At 34.3% G+C, this 19,657-nt stretch overlaps 3 protein-coding genes across 4 annotated transcripts; 1 reads left to right on the forward strand and 2 right to left on the reverse strand.

Moving 5' to 3' along the window:
* Positions 1-285: 285 nt before the first annotated feature.
* On the reverse strand, positions 286-7,173 carry LOC110729676 (flap endonuclease GEN-like 2). 2 transcript variants are annotated; one of them, XM_021909448.1, is made up of 14 exons: positions 6,941-7,173; positions 6,311-6,468; positions 5,758-5,819; positions 5,535-5,662; positions 5,014-5,065; positions 4,862-4,934; positions 4,701-4,774; positions 4,561-4,620; positions 4,292-4,460; positions 3,432-3,531; positions 2,983-3,065; positions 2,171-2,271; positions 1,350-1,480; positions 286-1,207 (listed from the first exon to the last, which is right to left on the reverse strand). In XM_021909448.1, the coding sequence occupies exons 1-14, from the start codon at positions 7,006-7,008 to the stop codon at positions 460-462; spliced, it is 2,007 nt and encodes a 668-aa protein (XP_021765140.1). In that variant the 5' UTR covers positions 7,009-7,173; the 3' UTR covers positions 286-459. The 2 variants fall into 2 exon arrangements, with proteins under 2 accessions (XP_021765140.1, XP_021765141.1); XM_021909449.1 differs by lacking the exons at positions 6,311-6,468; positions 6,941-7,173 and having other exon boundaries at positions 5,535-5,666.
* A 514-nt stretch (positions 7,174-7,687) lies between these two features.
* LOC110729677 lies at positions 7,688-11,705 on the reverse strand. The gene is made up of 4 exons (XM_021909451.1): positions 10,989-11,705; positions 10,000-10,178; positions 8,129-8,465; positions 7,688-7,929 (listed from the first exon to the last, which is right to left on the reverse strand). Exons 1-4 carry the CDS (start codon positions 11,397-11,399, stop codon positions 7,849-7,851), a joined length of 1,008 nt encoding a protein of 335 aa, XP_021765143.1. The 5' UTR covers positions 11,400-11,705; the 3' UTR covers positions 7,688-7,848.
* Positions 11,706-13,378: 1,673 nt separating this feature from the next.
* LOC110729678 (membrane steroid-binding protein 2-like) lies at positions 13,379-16,955 on the forward strand. Its single transcript, XM_021909452.1, has 2 exons — positions 13,379-14,011; positions 16,381-16,955. Exons 1-2 carry the CDS (start codon positions 13,704-13,706, stop codon positions 16,724-16,726), a joined length of 654 nt encoding a protein of 217 aa, XP_021765144.1. The 5' UTR covers positions 13,379-13,703; the 3' UTR covers positions 16,727-16,955.
* The last annotated feature ends 2,702 nt before the right edge of the window (positions 16,956-19,657 follow it).

Consider the following 19,657-nt stretch of genomic DNA (forward strand, 5'->3'; position numbering starts at 1 on the left):
GATCATTCTAATACATGTTGATTTTGAGTTCAAATCTTATTGGGGTTTATTGCATTATGAAGCCAAGATTCAATTTTATGTAATTGTACAAGGTCTAGTACATCTAAGAACCCCTCACTGAATGTGCTTAAAGCCATTTAATGGTCCTCCTAACAACTAATCCAATTTTTGCACCTAATTACTCATTGAATAGCATTAGACTAGTAGCCTTATGTTATCTCAGTCTTCTAAAACATGATGATAGATCATAGATGACTAAAATGAGTGGGCGATGCACAGGTTAATTGTTACTGCAAGAAGTGGTGAGAAGAAATTTACAAGGAATATGCCCAAACCACAATTATAATCAGAAGAAGCTAGACTTACCATTGAACAAAGCTCACATTGATACAAATATAGAGCTAAGATAAACAAAGAATACAGTTTAATATACATTCACTATTTCTATATGAATTGGTTTCAAGATAGATCTTCTTTGATGCTGCTCAGGAATTGCCTGAGCTCTTGTGCTTTCCGAGCATGATCAGGTGATATTTCCATGTCCGAGGAGTCACTCAGATCTATAACATTAACTAGTTCTACATTACCCTTACATTTTGACACATAGCGTGTCATTGGTACCGGAGATGGGCTCAACAGATCGATCACATCAGTTTCCATACTAGTTGGATGATCTAATTGGTGATCCATACTAGTATTATTATTTTTGTTTTGAAGCTCAGGATTATTATAATTATTATATTCTTCATCCAAAAATGTGTCAGAAATTGTTAAGTCTTCAATGCTGCTTACTGATGTGGATGAGCTGTTGCATGAGGTTAGTTTGTATCTTGCATTGTCCTCAGAATCAACGTCGATTAGCGGGCTTTTAGTTCTATGATCAACATTTCCAACGACACCCGGCTGGTGGGTTGGAAGTTCCACACACGACCCACCCATTAAGTGGGCTGGATCTGACCCGGCCCACAGGCTACCTCTAGAAGCTACGTCTTCTGACCTCTTTGGTTCACAACTGTTATGATTTGAGGCTGACTTGGATCCAGCATTGTCCTTAGACTCAATGTCGAGTAACAGGCTTTGGAGTTTTGCATCAACTTTAGCCATAGAAGCCGTGTCATCTGATTTATTTGGCCTTGCTTTCCGGCGATTCTGCTTCTTTGTTTGAGCTTTTCTTTCCTCAAATTCTGCAATCTTCTCAGGACAAGCACTGTAGGAGAAATGTGATGGTCATTACTAATTAGGAAAATTGACACCTATAGGACAATCTACCCAGGATTGACTGCTGTTTGCGGCAATAGACATAGAAAATTAAAAGAGAACGAAAAGAAAAGCTAAGGATTAATTACTACCTCCGTACAAGATCAGCTGGTACTACAGAAGTTTTAAGGCCATCAAAATCTTCCCATGAAACTTCAAGGCATTCTTTACCTTGTACTCTTCTAAGCTTGCGAACTTCAGAAATAGGACATTTTACGGGCATCTGTCGATGGGATAGGCAAATTAAAAAATAAATGAATAAATAAAGTTAAAACCAGAAATCTGATTAGTGTTTTCAAGGATTATGACTTTTATCAAAACACACTCACGATCTTTATCATCTTATCGGATTTGTCATGATGCGTATCTTATTAGTCCTCACTGGAGGAGAGGTTGTTACTACTGTCATTTGGTGCAAACCTAGATACTAGAAAGACTGTTGTACATAAAACTCTTCTGGCTAAGCAATGGCTGGCATCAAATAGATCATATCCTGAGGGTGGTGCATTCAAAGGTATAACTGCTAGGGTGCACACTAGAGAGCATGTAAATAAATGGTGCTATTATTAAAATATAGAGATCGTGTTATTGAGCAATATTCCCATATTTATATTGCAATGTAGATCAAAAGAATAACTTTTACAGTGTATCTTAATAAGGCTGGCAACTTTTTCAGTCCAAAGGATAATTTTATCTAAGTGTATTCCAATGCTGAGACGAATCAGAGTTGATCTATCATATTGTCACAAACTCACAATGTATGTAAAAGACTAAATCATGGTCTCTCAATGAATAGTTTCTTACAGAGAGATGAATTTGTAATAAAAATTACCTTTTCCCCCACCACACACTCTTGGCACAAAAGAAAGAATGAGCAACAGATTATTAATATATCAGATAAAAGAACTCTTACTGTGTCCAATGGAAGTGCAGCTCCTAACCGTGAGGAAGACAATCTCAAATTAGCAAATTTCCGCAGTTCCCTTTCAGCAATCCTTGGAAGGATATACTCATCTGAAATAGGTTCAACAAAAGAAGGATAATCTCAAAAATGATTGCATACCAATTATCTTGACATAAAAAGGTAAAAGGTTTCATTTTGAAACTGTAAGATAATACTGAGAAGCTACCAATTAAGAGATAATCATCAGTAAAATTCATCAAACTTTATAAAAGAGTGCAAGGCAAGAGAGCTGTTGGTAACTAGTTAGTAGTTACTACATGATGGATGAAGGACATCACATTTGTTATTGGCCATGTTGTAGGGAATTTTTCACATAGGGTGTCTACACATGTTTTTTTAGAAGGAACCCTAGACTATGAAAAACTAATACTCCCAAGGGTTCCCAGTCTTCCCACAAGGTCATGACAATCTGAGTCAGGAAACCTGACGATCCATGACTGTAGTACAGAGTAGATTTAACCAATTTAGTTGAAAAACAATAGCTTCCAGCCACAACATTCGACATAATGCTTGATTGACGATAATAGACATATTTAAAAACTAAATTTTCAAAAAGCTATAATTTTAGTCATATCATCACTTTGACGGTGATATACTTCTGAAACCTCTCCAATCCTTACTTTGTAACATGTAAATTTTCAATAAATTGTCTCCTCACATTAGTAAAGTTACTAAAGTAGAGTTAGTAGACAACGAAATGTCACATAAATGATATTGCTAAACAGTAAACTTATTCAAGTATCTGCTGAAATAGCAAGAACCTGTTTTCTCAGGAGGCCAGTCAAAGAACTTAGAACAAAGCTCCTGAAGCTCAGCACGTTTAAAAGGATGCACAGCAAGGACCCTGAAACATATGAACAAAATCCCCTGGTAAAAGAAGCAAATATAATGAAAACTTTGCATACAGGTACCCCTAAACTTTGTCTTCAAATATCTCCCCTTAACAAACTACAAATTTAAGAAAAAATGTGATACTTATGCATGATATAGATTACAATTCCATACTTGGATCATTACAAAAAATAGAAACAAAAGAAACAAGATAGCAAAGACATGCAGTATAGGAAGAGTGAGAATATTTTACTTTAGCCTAACAACTGTAAAACCAACCAGACTGACCTAGTGGATAATTAGGAATACAGAAAAACAAAAAACCGTACCACTGAGTCAAAATCAAATAAAAACAGTATCAGGAATATATAGGCATTACCTGTACACAGAATCGGAGTCTGCTAAGTGACACTTTGGATTCATATATGCTTCAATTACTGGCAAAACTTCATAATCTTTTTTTAGAGGGAGCTGATCTCCTGAAGGAAAATGACGAGATAGCTATTCAAAGATTTCTCATAGATATACTGGTCCACAACTTACTTATTATGGAAACCAACACAATGTGTGTCAAAATTTTAACTTTGAAACACACCCACATCAAAAGTCCCAATAAAAAATGAATGACAAATCATGCAGCTGAAAGTAAGTTTGTCCGCTTGCATTTTGCACATTAAATTATAAATGAAGGGACAAGCATTAAATAACTAAATGACCTGAGAAAAGAGGAAAAATTATAAAGAAAGTCTAGTTTTATCATGGAAAAACATCATGAAATTGAGAGATTTTCTCAATGAAGTACATGCCATTAACCATTATAGCTATACTAACTATGCTTGTGTAAGACTGTAACCATCCCCTCCCCATAAATAAGAAAAATCCTCAACTAAGTAATAGCTATAGCCAGTTTTCCACCCATACCTTTTTGCAAGTATGTCACCTTCCCCAGGACACCACCACCAACACCCGGAAAAAAAAAAAAAAAAAAAAAAAAAAAAAAAAAAAAAAGACTCCAAATATGGAAAGCACTATCTGTAATCCAGGATTTATGTCTATCACTGTTTTATACACTACTCCCATTTGCAAATATACTTATATACTTTTTCTACAAGCACTAACCTTTCTACTAAGTTTCAGGCTATACAGTGAGTGTGTGCATCTTCTTGCTATATACTTGGCAATCCAGAACAGGTGCATAAAGTATGCAATGGTTAACTTTTAAATGTCAATTTGACCTACCAGTAGCTTTTATTTGGGGATCTGGAAAGTTCTCTTTCCCACGGCGCTCAGATATTTTCCCTTGTTTCTTTGAGGTTTTTAACGATGTCAAGTAAGATATACCCTCTGAAGTAATACGTTGAAGAACAACATCTTCGTTAATTGATCTAACAACCTGGCATGCTGATTCCTGTAACCAAGTGAAAAATAATTGATTTAACAACCTGGCATGCTGATGCACAGTTGCAAACTCCACCTTGAAGAAAGTTAAACTAGGTTTTCATACTTACAGGTCCAAACCCACGAACTCCATGAGAATAATCACTTCCTAAAAGAAGGGCAAGGGCAACCTGAAAGACAATTAAGTTGTCAACTAGAGCCGTACTCCTCGACCAGATGAACAGATGTCCAAGCTAAGATAACAGCTCACCAGTGAATGTCTTCCAAGTCCAAGTTTTTTCTCTATGTCATTCATCTCGTAGCTAACTACATATCCTCCTTTATCTATTCATCAATCAAACAAGTTATATATGTTCTAAAGTGCATCTTGTTATCAAACAAATCAGAGGCAGTTTAAATTTCACCACTCACCAAGGCATATATCTCTATACACAGTTCTTGCACCAAAAAGGAAGACATCTGAATCTGAAGTGAAACATCCATCCTGAAATAAATATGGGAAACATCAAACTTATAGCAATTGAGATTCTCCTTTCTCCCCAGTAAAAGGGTATACTACTTACACACAGTGATTCTGAGTTTAGTAAAGCACATTGTGCTTCAGCTTCTTCAATCCTGAAACATTTAGAAGACAAAAAATTATAAAAAAGTTCAATACCGTACTGCCTCTTGTAAATCGAAGAACCACACATTCACAACTGATCATCTGACATCATCCCATATTATTTCCATGAAACTAGTGGCATAAAAAGGTTGACTTCCATAATTTGAGGGTGAGGGAGGGGGGAGTCATAAAGAGCTAGATATATGGCAGAATGTAACATATAGTCCCAAAAGAACTGCATCCAATCTTTTTTCTTATAATTTGAACACTGGGAATCATAATTATATAAAAACACATCTAAACATCGGCTTAATTTTAAAACATGAAGGAAAGAAGAAAACTAGAGGTAAACAAAGGAAGAAAAAATTCTCTGTAAGCCAGCTAGAAGTGACCTTAATATCTTCAGCTGAAATACTAACACTCAGTGTTAAAGTCAGATCTGCTGTTGCCTAATAAAAACAAAAAAAGCAATAAACATACCCATCTAAGCAAGGGATACCAAGCGCCTTGCCTAGGAGTTTTGCCTCTTTGATCATACATGAAAATTCAGAACCCATATTTCTTCGAAGGGATGTAACTTTTTGTCTGTCTACATCATCTTGTGTAACCTGTCTTGATTTAACATGTCAAGAAGAATCAATGATAGTTTTATTCTCTTTTCTTTGCTTAAGAGAGAAAACAACATACAGCTACAGATATCTACCTCATTTACTGAATTCAAGCGCCTTCTATATGTAGAAATTTTGATGGCTGGGATAGCTCCGTCTATTATAAAACAAAGATGACATAAATAATGATGATGAAGATATACTGAAATTAGACTTCAGGGAGCTCTATTCTGATTGTCAATTTATGCAAGTCATACAAAGTCGAAAAAAGTCTCATTTTCACACAAAAGCACAAAATCAACAATCACATAAGTAGTCTCAGTATTCTAAACCATCTAAATTAACATTTCTAATCAAACCTGTTAGCTTGATACGATATACATATTTTTCCTAAGCTTTAAACATTTTTGTTCTAAACTTTTCGCTTGGAACTTCATTGATCACTAAAGGACTAAGATTTTACCTAATTAAGTTGTGTAACTTCAATAGTTAATAGTTCAACTAACACTATCAGACTGTCTTTTACAAGAATTTGTAACAAACTCAATACAAAATCACTAAGCCTATCATTCCATCCACAATGAAAGCATGCATAGAAAGGCAAAAAACCCGAAATGGCGAAATAATACAAGGTTAAAGAGGGCATACCAGTAACAAAAATAACACTGCAATTCAAAGAAATGAGAGCCCTTAATCTGTGAAAAAGACCCCTTAGGTAAACCTTCTCTTTCATTGCACAGTGTGACCTATTCACACTTTGCAGCTGCACCATCCAACATGACAGATCTATGCACACCCTCTTATTCCTGCAACCCCCAATTTTCAAGAATTACATAAACATTTTACCCACAAATTAATTAAATCTTATTAATTCATCATCAAATATGAAACATAAAGCTACAAAACCCAAATGAAGAATAAAATCAACCAAAAAAAAAACCCTCAATTTTTTAGTAATACAAAAATTTGAATTGAAGTTAACCCAATTGAATGTCAATTAAATAGGAATTGGCCATAACCCCTGAGAAAGAAATCATCTTTAAAGCTTAGAATTTAGAATCAAACAACAATACTTCCGGGGTGTCCGAAATGTATAGTAACATTGATAGTGTAATTTAAACGAGCAATGTTACCATCAAAACATAAACTCGTAAAAATTGATAAACAGCAAACAAAATTAAAAAGAAAATTAGTAAGAAATACAAACGGGTTCGAGAATTTGGCACAAAGAAATCAAAAGAGAGATGAAAAACTGGAATATATATGCAAAAAACTCACTGAAGATGGTGAAGCGGTAAAGTTTTCTTGCAGGATTCCAAAATATCCCACAATTTAGTGACACCCATTTTCTGCTTTCTTTGTTACAGTCAGTAAATTGTGCTTTGTGAAAGACGACAATGGAGGAGAGAGAAAGATCAAGTGAATTGAAGAGGGAAAGCAAGAAATGAGAAAAGCTGCAATTTTGATTTTTGAAACATAAAAATGTGACGTTGTGAATGGTGGGTTTGATTTGCTTTCCGGTTTTTTCATTTGTTAAAGTTTTAATGTAAACCGGATTATTTACTGAACCGCCCGGTTCGTAATTTCATTCTTAGATTTTGTGGTTGTTCACAAAATCATAGTGTAAAATGTATGATTATTGCATAATTTGATTACTCTATAAACGGATTGTGTTCGGGTTGGTTTCATGTCGACTTCATATCGTGTTATGTTAGATATTGTCAGCTCTTTCCCAAAAAAAAAAAAAAAATTGTCACCTCGAGTTATATAGGTTACATTAGAATGAAAGTAATTCTCCATGTGTCTTTAACGAAGTCTTGATAAATTTTTTTTTATTTTTTAAGCATGTTTAGTATGGTGTTTTTGAGTGGTGAAAAGAAAATCAATTAACCAAGAGCACTTAATTTTTTTTTTCTTTGGTTTTGAAATTTAAGACATCAACTCCCATCCTGCAAAATACCTCTTTCTAATACTCCGTACTAGTATTTCAGAAATACAAAATCAAGGGGATAATTGCACAGCTTATACTTCTGAAAAAAAAATATGTACTCGTAATACACATTCTCTTGTAATTTACATTCATTCATCTAAATCAAGACTACTTTTACAAAAAGAAGACTACTATTATTACAAGAGAAAATACTACACAGGGTTTGTAACATATACCCATCACATTAGAAAGGGTGTTACACTGCCTCTTCTGCGATTTCTTTGAAGTCTAAGTCAGCTATGGTCTCCTTGCCAAATAGCGTGAATCCAACAGTCACCTATAAAAGATCAGGCGTTTAATTCAGGGAAGGTCCATTAATGGCATTACGGATAGTGAAAACTGCTCTTATAAGCAGCCCTATTAAAAGTTATTTTGTTGATCAACATAGATATTTCCAATAATTCCTTTTAAAAGTTAAAGAGATTGTGACTGAAGTTTTGCACACCCAAACTATTACTGCAGTGGAAATACCATACCTTCTCATTCTTTTTGTCCACCTTCTTGAGGATGCCTGAAAATTCTGCAAAGGATCCAGAAACAACTCTAACAGTTGAACCAATTTTCGGAATCTTTTTCTTTTTTCCTTTTGGAGTAGACTCTGAAGTCTTTGTGGTTCGTCTTTTTGGACTTGAATCAATGAGTGTTTCCAAAGAACCAGACTCAGACTCAAGCTGAGGCACTTCAGAGCTAAGTACTGGTTTCTGACCATCTTCAAAGGCTTGATCAGCTTTCTCCTGCTCCTCTTTTGCTTGTCTAAATATTTTTTCCATGTCATCTTCAGACACTGGTCTGGGCTTGTTTATTTGTCGTTTCCTGAAAACACGGCATAACAGATTTAACTCCACTGGTCTGGTAATGTACCCAGGAATGACCTGGCCACGAAAAAAACAAACGAGGTTTCCCTCACACTCAGCAAGAAAAATATGATCACATTTACCTAAAATCACTTGCTTCATGTAAAAAGCTTATAAATGTTCCACTTCGTCATGCATCATCAAAGATGGAAATTATTTGTGTAATAACTAGCCATTCATGGCCCGTTTTTAGGCACTAGGCAGTATACATGGCGGTATTGGTTGAAGATATGTGTGTATATTTTAAGGAAAAAATCAGTATGTATGTGTCCATTGTAACGCAACTTTATAAGTTATTACCACTCATAACAGTAATAACCATTTCAGGTGTGGCATTGGTTGGGAATTGGAAATCTATGAAAGGAAAACAAATACAAGAATATGAGCAATGTTAATATGGACGTTGGCATGTGTCTTTCCTTGCAAAATTACACATAACCTCAATACCACTACTGTCATTTATTACCATCTACCAAATAGACTGTTAAAGTTAACAGCTACAGCCTACAAGCCTACAACTTATAAATTGTTGTTCAAGAAAAGCGAGTTAATGCTGCCAAATTGAGCCTGTAAGTGCAATTTGTTTACTGAGGAGTGATACATGTCTGGAGATAAAGAAATAGACAGAACATAGCAAAGTCAACGCCTTAAAGGTTTGCCTCAGGTACAATTCAGCATAGAAGATTCAAAGTTTACTTTGGTTTAGGAAATAAAAGCAAAGTTGTAATCCTGAATCCAAGGCCTGTTGAGTCATGTATTGATACCAATTTTAGTCTTGAAGAAGTTACTCTCTAATTAGAGCAGAGGTTCAATGGACAGTATGACATAATAACATGCCACATGCAGCATTTAACTGATCAAATTCTACAACTTTAAAATTCTACAACATAAAAACTGAGTACATTACATTCACAATGTACTAATAACACCATTTACAGCATGCATTTTATTTATAAGCTATTCTAATTGTGAATAAACCTACCATTCTTCATAGACGCAAATTCAAGTGTATGACTAACCAAAGCAAAAATTGGATAATAGTTGTTACATAAGACATGGTTAGTAGTATGTGTTGCTATTGTTTAGCTATTTTTCCTAGATTTTCAGCACAAAAATCATAATGGTAATACTTCTCTCCACGCCTTCATTAACTTTGGTGACACACAGCTTAGATGGTTGATAAGTGATCATAAATGCTGGAAACAAAAAGGCAAACGCTTATTTCAACCCTAATGGCCAACCCTTTTCACAACACAACCATCAATCAATAAATTAGTTTGGCTCATGTCGTGGGATATGACAAAGTTTCACAACAAAACCATATGAACTCAAAAAAGCCTAACTTATCTCCATGCAATTGGGACAAATGTTTTGAGAAGCCAACAAACATCAAAACCAACGTCTCGAAAAAAAGAGCACCACCACCAGCGTCAAACCAGTGAAAGATTTAATTATTGCAAACAAAGCAGGAAAAGGAGTTAATAATAGCTTACGTGTTTCCAACTTTGGATCCAACAAATCCTCCTATGCCATCGTATTCTCTTATGAAGTCATGTATCTCTTTGTTCATCACACACTTCAAAAAGACACATCCAGGAAATAGAGGTTTTGGCTTGATGGAGAGAGTACCATTCTTCAACTTTCTTTTCACTTGTACTGCAGGCAGATAAAGCTGAAAAAATAGTAAGAATTGTTTAAAAAGTGAATATGGTCTATAGATATACTTCACTCTTCATTGTACTTTGCAGTAACAAGAAGGACATCAAGTATCCTAGCTCAGTTCAAGCATGATGTTCATATAACCAGAAAGAAAGGGCAAAAGTTATCAAGTAACTTCTAGATTAGTTTCATGTTACACAAATCCAAATACCATCTACCTAGAATCAGATTTTTCAACAGTGAACCATCCACAATAGAATGTCACATTGTCCTAAGCCCTTATATTAAGGATTTTCACATTACATTTAAAATCATGAATACTATTTTCGGACGGAGGAAGTAATAGCAGACTCCACAATGATGCACTATGACTCCATGAGTAAAATTGCACTTCACAACTAAGCATAATGTCAACACCTCAAGTCACAAATTGCTATTGTTTAATCCCAATGTAACTCGAATTCGATCACTATTGATCTACAAGTATATTCATGATTGACCACTTCATTAGATAAGCATCATCATCAAAAGAAAACCTCATATTTCTTTCACTTAAACACATAACCAACAACCATTTCCCATAACACAGCACTATAAGGTCTATAAAGTATATAACAAACACATCACCAAAATAATTGCATTTGCAGAGAATTGCAACATGAAAAAAGACGGAGGGTTTGTCATTTTGTACGATAGTCACAGTTTCGAACCTCCCAACAACAAACAACAACAACAACAGCAACAACAATTCAACAAACTACAACAATAACTTCAAATTATCACAAACCCATATGCCAAAAACACTGAAAATTCTCAAAATTACCTTAAAATCAATGTCAGGGTAATTATTAGCAAGAGAACGAGCAAGCTTTTCAGCAGTTTCATGACCATTGACCCGAGCAACCCGAGTGACCCACCATTGAGGGCCCAATTGGGCCAAAGTATCAAGATTGAGTTCTTCAGTCCAAGAAGCATATCTCTTCTTAGGTTTCTTAATCAGCCTCATCTCAACTTCTTCTTTCCAATCAAAAGCTTTACTCTCTCTCCTCTCATTCCTGAGCTTTCTTCTCTCTTTTGCGGGTAATTTTTGTTCTTCTTCAAGGGAATTTAGGGTTGCTGAGATTAGATTGAGGCGTTTGAATTTGGGGATGAATTGGATTGGTGAGGGAAAGGATGAGGAGAGAGGAAATGGGCTTTTAGAAGAGGGATTCCATTGTAGGATTCCTTGGTTCATTTTATCTTCTTAGGAAAAGAGATGGAGGGAAGAAGAACAAAGTGTTTCATAAAGAAAATTACTCCATTCTACTAGTATTTGTTTACCTTGACATCATATGCTTGTTTTTTTTTTTTTTTTTTTTTTTGACATCATATGCTTGTTAATCCTCTTAAGAATTGAAAATTGCAACACGGCTCGATTACCAACAAGTACATAGATCGACTGATAAGGGAGTGTTTTAAGTTAGTCAATGTCTCAGGTTTGGGAAGAGTTTTCCCTCAATTGAGCTTTGGTTCGACTCAGATCCGAATTAGTCAGAGTCTAGTAGGCTCTGAATTATCGGGTATGATTGCGTTGAAAAGAAAACAGCACGACTCGAGACTAGTTGTTACTTGTAAGTTAGTGTGTTATATTGAGACTACGAGACTCCTCATTGTCCAACCACATGGTATTACTCAATTGCTTCGTTTGACAATTATAAATCAGCTACTAGAAGGTCATTGTGTTGTGTGAGCTAATTTGACTATCGAATTTGATTATTGACTATCGAATTTGTGTTAAAGTTAAGTAGCTGTTACCTTTTGTCAAAAATAAATTAAAAATAAATCAGTTGTTGGATAATAACTACTTTCGTATAAAATGACTATTAAAGTGAGTAGTTGTTTAATTTATAATATGTACGAGTTTGAAAATAAATTGGTAAAGGGTAGTAAATATGAGAATTGTTTCTCTTCACCTTTCACAACTTCAGTCATCTAAAAAATTCATATAATATCATGCTCGTGCTCATGCTCATGCTCATGCTCATGTCTTGGACATCTTGTAACACCGGGGAAAACTACATAAAATGCAACATGTGTTATGGACTGTTTTCTTCAGCTTATTTTCGGTTCAATTTAATTCAATTCTTAATTTCCTTCTCTCATGACATATTCAGTTCAGTTCATCTCCAATAAGTCTAATTCAGTTCAGTCAATCAGAACAAGCCTTTATTCGCATTATAATTGCACCAATTTGCAATTTGAATACGATTTCTCATCAACACGTATAGGGACTATTAACATGTTTCACACAATGTATTCCATATTTCCATGGAATAAAGTAAGGAAAAAATTTACATCAATGAGAATCTTGTAATAATGTATAATTTCTTTTATTAATGTGTCATTTTTACAATTTTTTTTATTACAAATAAATGATATATAAAATGTTTAGCAATAAAAAAAACGTACATAAAACAATAATACTAAATGTTTTTTTTTCTTTTTTTTTATCCGCAACTATTACACAAAATAAGGGAAGGTTTCACTGTTGTTGGGTTGGGGCTCCAGGCAAAGAAGCCAAGAAGAGCATCCATAGACCATAGAGTCATAGACCCATAGTTCATACACCCACCTTCTTCCCAATATTATCCTTCTAATTATCTCCCTTTAGGATTTTTTTATTAGGGAAAACGTTATGCCGGCATGTATTAAATCAAATCATTTTCCGCCAAAGCGATAATGCTTTGGTGAAAACGTTCATACAAACAAACTCTGAGTTTTTGTGTATATCCCATCTAGCTACTAGATGGGCCACCGCGTAAATATATGAACGTTTTTTTTCCCGACTGTCTTTAAATATATGAAACGCTTTATTTTTTTTAGTAATTTTCTCATTTTTTTAAAAATAATATTCTCTTTATTTTTTAATACGAGTATTATAACATTTACTAACTAATGGTCCCACAATATCCCTTACTTTCTTCTATCTCCTCAACCATATCACTTAACATTTCTTAAATTAGAATTTGTTATATACAGTCGGGTATACCGTACACTTGAGTCATTTGCTCATTTATTTAACAAATGAGCATATAATGTTTTTACTTATTTGTTGATTGGATGAGTAAATGACCCCGTATATACATAGTAGCCTAATAAGATTTCTTCTAAAATTCTGTAAAAGCCAAAACGTTTCATTTACTCCGTATTTAAACACGGAAGAAGTACCAATTGCTATTACCGGCAAGTCGGCAACAATGGATTAAAAAAAATAAACAAAAATAATACGGAGTAAATGAAAAGAATAGAACACAGAAAAATGTGAAAATTGCCCAAGTACCAAAAATCTATCTACCTTTTCCTGAAAAATTTCGCATCCCAATCAAATATCATCACTCCCTTTCCAAATCTCGAAATTTCCCTTTTGTTTCTCTCTCCTCCTTCATAGGTCAGCCAAAGAGGGCGAAATTGAACATTCAAAGTTAAATTCAAGCACAAAAATCCACCCCCTTCAAGAAAAACCTCTCAACTGCTCCTCCATCAAAAACCCACATCAAAAATGGCGTTAGAATTATGGGAAACTCTGAAAGAATCAATCACAGCATACACAGGATTATCCCCTGCAACTTTCTTCACTGTAATTGCAGTAAGTTTGGCTTTCTACCACATGATTTCTGGGTTGTTTGGATCATCAACTCCTCAGCATCAACGTCATAGGTCTATGGAAGAAGAAATGGAGCCGTTGCCTCCTCCTGTTCAACTTGGTGAGATTAATGAAGATGAATTGAAGCAGTATGATGGTACTGATCCTAAGAAGCCTTTGCTTATGGCTATTAAGGGTCAGATCTATGATGTTTCTCAGAGCAGGTTTAATTCTAATTCTCCATTTTTTAATTTTTTTTATTGGTATATAATTGTTTATGTGTTTGGAAGGTTGATTTTTTCTGGGGTTTGGATTTTGTAATTGTATTATTGGTTGTATATAATTATTCATGTGTTTGAGTTGTTGAATTTTTCTGGGGTTTGGATTTTGTTATTGTATTATTGGTTCAATTTTATTATTGGGGGTTTGATTGATTTATTTTATTTGGACGATTTTAGGGTTCTACTTGCTTTTTTTAAAGGTATTTTTTTAATTGGTTGATTAAAGTTTTGAACTTTGATTATTTGTGGGTTTTATCTCATTATTTGGGTGTATCTTTGACTGAACTCTCTATTGCTGCTAATTGTGATTATTTATGATTTATCTGTGTATTAGTATCGTTGTTCTTCATGTGTTTGATTAGATTTTGGTGTTGAATTTGTATTTTATGGTATAAAAGCTTAAGCTTGCAGTATATGTGATTTAGGGGTTTTGCCGCTGTAGGCTGGGGAGTGTAATAAGGATTTGTTTAGTATGCTGTTTGTGCTGATTATTTGCTTGTGTGTATGTGGTATGTCTTTTGAGTTGTGACTTGTGAGTACAATCCTCGACTAGTTGGGTGCGTAGGAGAGGCTCCAAGTTAGTGTTTTCAATGACTATGGGGGTTTGATTGACAAATTACAATGGCAAGTGAATTTTAAAATGTAAAATTACAACTTTATCTAGTTGGTTTTCAGTCTTTCACTTTGTTTTTCCTATCCTTTATACGATTGCTATGGTGGATATGTTTCTGTTTTGGAGTATAATATGCACTGGAAGGGTATTTGGTGGAAGCAGGGTTGAAGTAGTCTTGGATTGTTCATTTGTGCGGTTCATCATCATCCTATTAAATGTTTCTCATTATTTGGTTATTTGGCATCTCATTTTTGGGTTGGTATTTGTGCATTCGAATAACTTATAGAAAGTGTGATGAGTTTAAGATTTTGTCCTTCTACATTTTAGAGCTATTATGTGCTATGAGTTGATCAGAATGTAAAATATGATTTGAACATAAATGTAAGCGGCGTGGGTTGTAATGGGCTGCTGTAGTGATGGGTCATGTTGCTGTCCAATTTGTTTCAGAAATAGCCTCCCTTGTTTAAATGGTAGGGTAAGTTGCATATACTCCCCCCCCCCCTTCTCTCTTTTCAACCCTCATCCCCATTCCCCACACACACTCCACCGCCACCAGCATTGGACTTTATGTTTTATTAGTTGAACCAATACATTTCAAATTATAATCACTTTAAATTCTCATCTGTATTCCACTTTTCAACTGCTTGGTTTTTCACTGGAATTAATTCTGCTAAATCGTCAATTTGTCATAATAGCATCCTATGAGTAGATTAGTATTGTTGTATAGGAAGTTATAAGGTCTGTTAAGCTCTCTGTCAGTCATTAATCATTTGGTTTCTAAACTGTTTAAAGTTAATGCCCCTCCTCCTTAAGCTAAAAGATACGACAGCCACTTCTTAACAGAGAAAGGGAACTTGTATATCCCTGTCACCATGAATTTCAAATTCAACTAGTTTCTTTTGGAAAAAGCTTTGGAAGGAAAACAAAATATCTAACTTCTCATGTTGCTTGTTTCCAACCATTTATTTTCCTAACCAGGCATCTGTGCAACTGGAGTTTGTAGACCTTCTGATAATGCATCTTTTTTATGATTAAAAAAAAAATCCAAATTTCCTATGTGCTTGTTTCCGACATTTTATTTGTCTAACCAAGCATCTGTGCAATTTGAGTTTGTAGACCTTCTAATAATGCACCATTCGAATCATAAAAAATGTGTACAATACAGATTTACAGCTACTAGTAGCTCTAACTTACTTTGATGCCCAACTTGCTTGGTTTGTCTAGTTTTATCTTGATTTATTATTATCTTGCTGCCCAGTGTCCATTGACTTATTGTTTGCAAACCTTGTGCTTCTACATCCACTTTGATGCTCAGATGCCTTCTTGTTCTTAGTTTAATTTAGCCCGTGTTCATTGTGCAATTTGTATTTTTTTTTTTCGTTTGAATGAGGAAGTTGTCAATCCCTACAAAAAAAAAAAAAAAAAAAAAAAAAAAAAAATCTTATTACTGTATCAAGCATCATCCATAGATTCAGATTGCTGTTGAAAAACATAACAACTCTGAAGGACACTGAAAATTCAGAAAAGTTTAGAATTTATAAAGGCAAATTTGCATCCTGCCAGTTCCAATGGCTTGTGAAATACGGAGTAGAGCACTATGGAAACATATTTACGATTTTCTCTCTTTCATTTCATATAAATAGTAATAGTGGTGTTTTGCAATCTACTCTGAGTGCTTACATTTGAAGTATTGTTTCAGGATGTTCTATGGTCCTGGTGGGCCCTATGCATTGTTTGCTGGCAAGGACGCTAGCAGAGCTCTCGCCAAGATGTCATTTGAAGAAAGTGATTTGACAGGGGATATTTCTGGCCTTGGTCCTTTCGAGCTAGATGCATTACAGGACTGGGAATACAAGTTCATGAGTAAATATGTGAAGGTCGGAACTATTAAGACGAAGGATGTTCCAGTAACTGACGGATCCACTCCTAGTGAAACCACCGAAGCAACTGAAGCTCCAAGGCAGGCGGAAGACATCCCATCAGAGGAGCCTGCAGCTGAGACTGTGGAGACATCAGCTACCGATGCTGAGAAAAAGGATGAGTAGTGTACTTTGTTAGCTGTATACCGAGTTTTGGAAAACAAGTTTTTAAGTAGCATGAAGTGAGGTGGGGAAAGAGTAGGTTTGGTGTTAAAATTGTGTGGAATGTTGTGATAACTGAATCCTTTGCACAAGAACTTATTTTGGAGTATTTGAAATACTATTGTAAATAATCATGCTTGTATGTGGATTCCATTGAATAAGTTTGATGGGAATACAGCTGAAATTATTGCCATATCGTTGTCTTTCATACTTGCGCATTCCATTTTTTTTTTGGTTCTGGAAAGAATATCCCATCCAAGTCAGGCCATAAGTGTAGGCAGAATCTCCAATGGTACATTCTGATGTAATTCTACATTCTCTAATTTCTCTTCCGATGTGACTGCCATATCAACAGTCGGAAAACCTCATTTACGAGTACATGAAGTACTCTGCAAGTCCAAATACTTCTAATAATCTGCCTAGAACTTCTACGAATACATTTGATTAAATTCATCATACAAAGTTTTTAACATCAATTACATGTTTGATTGTTAAACCATGTGGTTTATACGAAAATTGTGTATTGTAGATTAAAACATTAATGTTGTGATAGAAACCAAAAAGGATCCAAGGAAATGCTGTTTGCCTAAATCTCCCGTAACTCATCCATTTGCTTCGTAGTACATTATGATTTAGGTTTGGCCCCTCTAAAGACTTTATTAGCTGGTTGAGTTGTCATTCATAATTGAAAGTAACGTTCATATATACAAGAAGTCAGGGTTCCTTCCCCGTCTCGCCTTGTGTCGTAAAATATTTCGTCCTGTCATATCTTCAACTTGATACTAATTTATATAGGTCTTGTATACAACAGTATAACATCGACAATTGTATTTGTATTATCTTTCTCGCCATATATTTTTATGTTCCAATTGTAGCCTTGTAGTGAAAAATCATAACAGAAGCGTGAAAATAAATAGGAGAGTTTTAAAAATTCTAAACTCATTATCAACTATTATCAACTACAAAACTTTTAGTCAATAACTCCATTATATGTGTCATACCAACATAGCATGTACAAATTTTATATTAAATGTTGTAGGATACCACCAATGACCTAAATACCTAACATCATACAAACATATTAAAACCTAAGAAGCTAATCTAGCTCTAAAAGACACAAATTTATGTATAAGACCGATAAATAATCCGTTCACATGATTCCATATTCCATATAAAAATCAGATAAAATTTTCACCGTAACATAAATCGATCTTGACGCAAGGCTGACTTATTGTACAACATCACCAAATCCATGTAAAATCCTAAAAAGGGTCAAAATCAAGTAAAAGTCCTATTTGGGTTCTGAACTTTAGAAACTGGTAAAACTCTAATCATAGCATAATTAGAAAATTCAAGCCAGTAGTTTGATTATCTCATCACCAACATTGACACTTTCCCTGAAAAACCCAACATTTAAACATCTATATTCAAGCTTAAACTCATCCGATTTCGGATTATCGTAAACTAATCATCTGATTAACCCAACATTAATCTCTATTGTCAGAGTATACAAGCAACCTCAATCAATAACAAGATGGGACCATATGCAATTATGCATATGAATTATGAAACCCGTGGTTGTCTCTTTCTTACACTAAATGACACATCTATATACCCTATAGTTTTGCCTTTTCATAATTCTTGGTTTATTAATCTCCTACTAAGCTTACAGAACACAAGAAAACAACATATATATTGTTACCATTTTTTTTAACCAAATATTTGGTACTTAAACATGTCAACTCAAAGTTGTTCGTGTACAAAAAATTTGGTTCTTTTGATGATTCTTGGGAGTTCATTGATCCTCTTTACACTCTTCTTCGATCAACCTGCTGTCTATCATCAAATCCAACAAAGATCTGCGCGACGAGTTCTGCATCAGTCTGATACTCAGATTCATGTAAATTTTGGTAGTTCAGAGGAGGTTAGTGTTACAGAGGTAAAAACAGTTCATGCTGTCACACATATTTCTACTCCAACGGGGCCTAATCCGCTTCATAATTGATCCGGTGTTCTTCAATTTTGTTGCAGTTTTTATAGAAATTTTTATCAGTTCTAGCTCTGATTAAGTATGTTAATAGAGTATACAATACATGCCAATTTGTTATATATATATGAATATATGGTTTAAAATTAAATTTGGTGTTGAAATTATATATTTGGTATTCTGACATATTTTTATTATCAGTTTTTGGTTCTGTACTTTTGTATAGAAGATGAAAAGTTCATTACTTGATCTGAGTTTATGTGTGAACATGAAATTGAGAGTTATACTATTGTCATTGGATTCAGAATAAGTTTTTAGGTGAATTCAGGCAGTGCCTAAAACAATCAATATAATTTTGATCGAATAGAATAAGTAGACTGATAGCGCGTTGACTGATTTGTTTGACAAAAAATAATGAACTATATAATACATTATACATTAGTTGGAAATTGTTTGGTTGATATATAAAAACGGTGAGATATATTTGGTTCATCCAATAAATGTATAGTAGACAATTGTTCCATGACAAATACTTAAGTTATGTATAACAAGTACAACTTCTTGAGAGGCTGTAAACTATTTTTTCAAAATAAAATATCTCATAAATTTTAATTCATTATATTTTAGCTTAGTAGCTTATATTAGAGGTGTAAAAACCACGGGTAACATTTTGTTTTTCGCAATAAATCCATCTATATTGTACAGTAACACGGAATTACAATTTACACTTACTTAACAATTAATAATTTTAACATTTTGAAATCACTATATAAAGCCAACTTCTTACCACCAACCAAAAAACTTTGTATGAAATTCAACAAGCAATAAAGCTCTAGGTATGATATAGTTCATACAGTACTAAGTAGATAAGAAGCCAATCTTAATGCTGAATCTTGTCGTTTAGCAAG

Source organism: Chenopodium quinoa, unplaced genomic scaffold (assembly GCF_001683475.1).
Source record: "Chenopodium quinoa cultivar QQ74 unplaced genomic scaffold, ASM168347v1, whole genome shotgun sequence".
NCBI lineage: Eukaryota > Viridiplantae > Streptophyta > Magnoliopsida > Caryophyllales > Amaranthaceae > Chenopodium > Chenopodium quinoa.

Coding starts and splice junctions, on each gene's coding strand:
- LOC110729676 (XM_021909448.1), bottom strand. CDS start 7,008: ATGGGTGTCACTAAATTGTGGGATATTTTGGAATCCTGCAAGAAAACT. Junction 5,663..5,757: donor GCTTGAATTCAGTAAATGAG/GTAGATATCTGT, acceptor AAATCAAGACAG/GTTACACAAGATGATGTAGA. Junction 3,066..3,431: donor GACTCCGATTCTGTGTACAG/GTAATGCCTATA, acceptor CATATGTTTCAG/GGTCCTTGCTGTGCATCCTT.
- LOC110729677 (XM_021909451.1), bottom strand. CDS start 11,399: ATGAACCAAGGAATCCTACAATGGAATCCCTCTTCTAAAAGCCCATTT. Junction 8,466..9,999: donor GGATCCAAAGTTGGAAACAC/GTAAGCTATTAT, acceptor CCGTGTTTTCAG/GAAACGACAAATAAACAAGC. Junction 7,930..8,128: donor TGGACAAAAAGAATGAGAAG/GTATGGTATTTC, acceptor GATCTTTTATAG/GTGACTGTTGGATTCACGCT.
- LOC110729678 (XM_021909452.1), top strand. CDS start 13,704: ATGGCGTTAGAATTATGGGAAACTCTGAAAGAATCAATCACAGCATAC. Junction 14,012..16,380: donor TATGATGTTTCTCAGAGCAG/GTTTAATTCTAA, acceptor GTATTGTTTCAG/GATGTTCTATGGTCCTGGTG.